General features: G+C 36.2%; 1 protein-coding gene across 1 annotated transcript in view; it reads left to right on the forward strand.

The window, feature by feature from the left end:
• The window catches only part of LOC107684511 (peripheral-type benzodiazepine receptor-associated protein 1-like), a 113209-nt gene that overhangs the window by 103767 nt on the left and 4001 nt on the right, over positions 1-5441 (forward strand). The window contains exons 7-11 of the mRNA XM_016480783.1: positions 1179-1283; positions 2501-2551; positions 3167-3187; positions 4786-4827; positions 5089-5304. Of these exons, the coding sequence (XP_016336269.1) occupies positions 1179-1283; positions 2501-2551; positions 3167-3187; positions 4786-4827; positions 5089-5304 (435 nt within the window). The remainder of the gene's footprint in view (positions 1-1178; positions 1284-2500; positions 2552-3166; positions 3188-4785; positions 4828-5088; positions 5305-5441) is intronic.

The raw sequence follows: 5441 nt of genomic DNA on the forward strand, positions 1-5441 counted from the left end.
GAAAACGAAGCGTTTGAGAGAGGCGGGGCATAGAGGACCTACAATAATGTACAGTATTTGAAAAATAATGTGTTTTTTGAACATTAAAGCATGTCAACATATTCTGTTACACCAAATACACAAAATGATCTTTAAAAAAGCATCATATGACCCCTTTAACACAGCAAGGGGCCGTTCACACCGAACATGGTTGTACTTGCAATGAATTTAAAAAGTGCAGCATCTAGACACGTTTTAAACAGTTTAGCTGCTTTTAACTCGAGCACCTTGTGAAGGCTGTGTCATTTGCGGGACAAAGCAAAAGACTTGGGACATAAGCGCAATGCGTGTTAAGATATTAAAACAATGAAAAAGCAGTGCAGTGGATTGCGTCAAAGTCCCTTTAAGGCAAGTCATGTCACTCGGTGGCCATCTTTGAAACGCCTCTCGGGCATGCCTCTCGGGCAGCTGCAGTAACGCGCTGACTTTACCGATTAGCGATTGGCTCTTTTACTCAGTAGGCGGGGCTTCGTTCAATAGAGAGGCCATATTGAGCGTTGCATTTTTCCCCATTCAAAACTACACGAGTGACACGTCTTGGATATTCTATAGTCTTTGATTGCGTTCAGTGTGAACGGCCCCCAATTCAGAGTTGATATGCTCAGGTAAAAAGAAATCTTACATCAGATACTCCTGGATTAGAAGGGAATTTTGTCTCTGGTGCTCCTGGAGACTGAACTTTTATAAGCTGATATAAAAAGAGCGTCTATAGATCAGTGCAGGGACTCCTTTTGTTGAGTTTTAACAGCAGCTAAAAGTGTTTTAGTGTGACCTAAAAAGCTTTGCTTTTTATGCTGTTCCAAACCCATACTGTGACGTTATTGCGTACAACACAAAAGTAGTTATCTAGCATGATGTCCAAGCTGCTGTTTTACTATGAAATCAGTGATTACCGTAGCTGTCCCTGATCCCCATCCGCTTTAATTGCATGGAAAAAAGCAGCTTGGACATTCTTCTTAATATCTCCTTTTGTGCTCCTCTCTAGAAAGTCATCATGAGGGTGAGTAAATGACAACTGAGTTTTCTTTTTTGGGGTGAACTATCCCTTTAATAATGATTGATGGTTGCTCTCATTCTGTCTGTGTTCATCCTTCGCTGAGTTTCCTCTCACCTCCTGGTCTGTCTTCTCTCTTTCCCAGCATATGCGAGAGGCTGCAGAGAGGAGGCAGCAGCTAGAATTAGAGCATGAACAAGCCTTGGCCGTCCTTAGTGCCAAGCAGCAGGAGATTGACCTTCTGCAGAAGGTGAGAGATCAGGGTTTCCAACCACACCAAATCCTTTGGAGCTCATGCACAGGCCAGAGTGTAGAAGACCTTGCATCATGCTTAAGCTTCTGGTATCTGTTTAAACAAGGCTTTTGCTAAGGCTGATTTCATAGCTGATTTCATAGCATTATATGTATCCTAAATAAATACAAAATAAATAATATTTTCCAACTTTTTGCATCATTTGACAAAACTGTATTAGGGCCAAAATTTTTGGTTGTATGTGACAGTTTAATAAAAAAATATATAAATCACATAAGTATTCAAATTACACTCTTTGTTTAAATTATATGTAAAAATTGTAATTATTTTTTATGATGGGTTTTCATAATTTAAGATAGAAAGTCTCATTTTAGAACAATAAAATATTTACATATAAGGTGTATTGAAGAGATTATTGATGAAGGCATAGTAAAAAGTGTCCAAGATCATTTTAATGCGAGTTTCATAATAAATGATGAAATATGTTTTAATTAAAAAAAAATCAACCCCTGTGACAAAAAAAAGCTTAAAATTGTAGAAACACCCAATAATAAAATCCAGCTGTTCAGAATGCTCTTAATGAAGAGAGATGTTTAATGAAAAAGTGTTTCAGCAATTTTAGATAACTCTGAAATATTCCTCTCATTTCTCGTCTGAATGAAGAGAAAAGTGCCGCTGTCTCACCACTCAGAGTAAATTACTCTCTAATGAAATGGCAGAGCAGGTGATCAAATCTGACATATTCTCCAGAATGCGTGCACATTGTCACCCTCTGAAACATTTGAGTCATTGTCTGTCTTTATTGAATGGAGCACTGTGATTACAGAGGAGAATAAACAGAAGAAATGGCACACACTCTCATCAGAAGAAGTCAAGACATTAAGAACCCAGTTTTGTTGTTCTGAAGGTGAATCTCCATACATAATTCTGAAATGTTCCCTCATGTTGTGATACTGCAGAGGCTGACACTCCAACAGATGTTCCTCTATTCATGTGGAACTGAATGCTGTTTTCCACAGCTGCTGAGAGTTACAATGAATGACCCTACAATGCACTGCATCCGATCACAAGTCCTTGTTGCTTAAAGCTTATTCAGTCAAACTTGGGAATAGAATGTTTATACACTAGGAACATGCAGGAATATATTTGGCTGTGACTTTTATGAAGTATGGCATGACTGACTTGGTCATATATTATTTTTGTGTTGTTTATAGGCTCAGGTTGAGGCTAAGAAGGAACATGAAGGTGCCGTCCATCTGTTAGAGGTGAGTAATGATATCTACTCATGAATGTCAGTGCATGTGTATGTGAGTGTGCATATAAGCATGCATTTTAAATCGTATCTTGACTGACCATGATAGTATAGCACATTCCACATGCGTCATCGTATATTTTCTCATATTAGCCAAAAATCTGGCTACCATATGAGTCACATCTTAGCTTACACCACTTTATGACATTTGAAAAAAACATCAGAAAAATGTATTAAATAAATAAAAAATCTTGTGTAAATATCCTTGCTAACCAGCTTGATTAATAATTGTTTTAAACTAATGTACATCTCTCTGATACATATTTAATGATTTATTTACCATATTCTACTTTCTTGTTTTCATTCATTGCTGCCATTAATGGGCGATTGAGGGAAAATGGGGTTGAAATTGTACTCATGTTGGGTCTCTGTGACTTTTGAAACTGTAGAAATGCTCGTGTGTGCAACTGTGATTTGTTTGGTTCCTTGCATCTCTTGTCACTGTGTTACTGGTCTTTTTTTTTTTTTTTTTTTTTTTTTTTTATAAAAATAGTGTTTAATATTCTAATATTATACAATTCATTAATGTTTGTTTTTTTTTTTTTTTTTTTTTTTTTTGCATATACAGAATCACTTGGACAGCATGCAGGTATTTTCGAGTTACTTCTCCTCAGAGTTCTCTCTCTCCTCCCCGTGTGACTCACTGGGGGTAGTTCCTGTCACCTCGTTTAGCTGTCCTGTCAATTACTGTACTGCTCATCCATGATTGATCTGTAAACATTTGATCAATATCTTTGATCTATATCACCGTAGATCAAATTATTGAAGCTTTTTAGTACAAACCATCAGTCTTCATAGTCATTTTATACATTACTGACAAAAGTTGCTTATGTGTTTTATAAATGTTTAAAGTAAAAGGGTCAAATTTTGCTTGTCTTCAAAGCCAAACAGCTGCTTTTTATTGCATTTTTAAATTTAAATTTAGATTTTATGTATTTATGTATGTATTATTTTTTGATAATGTTATAACATCAGGAAAATTATCAAAAAACATTTTTAAATTTAATTATTACTAGCTATATATACATTTTATTAAACTATCTACCTACCTACCTATGTCTATTTATGAACATTATTTTATTTTCATAAAAAAGTATTTGGGTGGATAATTTAGTTTTTATTTAATTTATAGACTAATATTAATAATTATATTAGTCTATAAATTAAATTAAAACTAAACTTCTTTTAACAATAAATGCATAAAAATATACACCTGTATATCAAATAGAAAAAACGATTAAATATAAAAAATATTATCATATTTAAATATTACAATTAATTGTTTGTTACTATTATTTCAGTTATGTTATTTTTTGGGGTGGTGGAATGTCTTTGTTGCCATCCAAATAGATATTTATCTAATGAAAAACAAAGACAAAAGTTGCCTGTGAATTACCTCTACCTTCAGTAAAGCAAGAGTAAAAATGTCTTCAACTGTGGATTTTATTTATTTATTCTTTTTTGATTGGAAACCGTTCTGTTATCCCCTCATTCCTCTTGGGAGGCAGGTTTTTTGATTGTACAGAAGCTAAACACAGGAGATAAATGAAGATGAGGGCAGCCTCTGTATTTGAGGGCATGTTCATAAAGTACAAATGAAAGTGCTGCAAAAGCCAGTTTGCTCTTTTAACTAAGTGGTAAAAGTTTCTCATTCACTGCCTGATCCTTTCAGCTCCTCCTGTGTTGCAATGCATGGGTGCTGCCTTGTGCTGAATCCTGTTAGCACCTCATGGATATGTGCGTTTGCAGATCAGATCAGCAACAACAAACATAACTGATGGATTGCAGAACGTGACATGTCTCCCTTCCACCACCCTCCTTTAATTTGCTTGCCCAAAAAGCCATATTTAGTGATTTATGCGAACTTGTAACTGAGCATAAACATGTTGCATAAGACATACTGTAAGTATAACAGGTCAAATTACAGTTGTATGTTGACTTGTTAAAATGCAAACACACATGATTCTCTAATGTGGTTAATAGTATTGATGTACAAATATACATGCGAGTTTCGTCAAATCATCAGGCATAAACAGCTTTTACTGTTATTTTGGCATGTGTGGTACCCTCCTCCATTTAATAGTACTTCCCATCGCTAACATCATGATCAAAAAAGAGATTTGATGTACAATAACAGCTGAACATAGATTGACTCCTGTCTTTGTTTGATTCTGTTGGTGTCTGAAGCTGAGAAGTTTCCTTCGCACTAAGAACACAATGCGATTTTTGGTAGGAAAAACCTCCTTTTAGATGTAGGCCATTTTTTGTAGTATTGTAGGTTGCTTACCACATTCACAGTTGGTAGAGTTTGTAGGCTCCATTCATTAGCTTTCATCGGTTAGTTAATGTGAAGTATAGATGTTAATAAAGCTGTAACCAGTTTTAAATGTCAATGCTTTTATCACAGACCAGCCAAAATGGTCTGTATATGTTTTTAATCCTAGCCTTTCTCTTTTTTTTCTTTCTTTCCTTCCCTCTTTTTCTTTCCAGGCTAAAGTGAGAGAACTGGAGGAAAAATGCCGGGCACAGAGTGAGCAGTTTAACCTGCTGTCAAAAGAGTTGGAGAAGTTCAGGTTGCAGGCTGGGAAGTTAGACATCCTGAGCAGCAGTCAGCTGACAGGGGGCGACTCGCCTGGCTCACCCACCAAACCTCTCACCCTCTCCCAGCTTCTCAACGGCCTCACTGCCCCCTCTGGGAAAGGTACAGTATGCATACTGAAGAAGGTCATGTGTTACACTTCCTTAAAGGTCCCCTGAAATGCTTAGAAACACGCAGTGTTACTCTATGTGTTGACGTCATTTTAACTGAAACAGGAAGACAGGGCGGGACATATCAAGCAGCC

This window comes from Sinocyclocheilus anshuiensis, unplaced genomic scaffold (assembly GCF_001515605.1).
Source record: "Sinocyclocheilus anshuiensis isolate Anshui unplaced genomic scaffold, SAMN03320099.WGS_v1.1 scaffold1, whole genome shotgun sequence".
NCBI lineage: Eukaryota > Metazoa > Chordata > Actinopteri > Cypriniformes > Cyprinidae > Sinocyclocheilus > Sinocyclocheilus anshuiensis.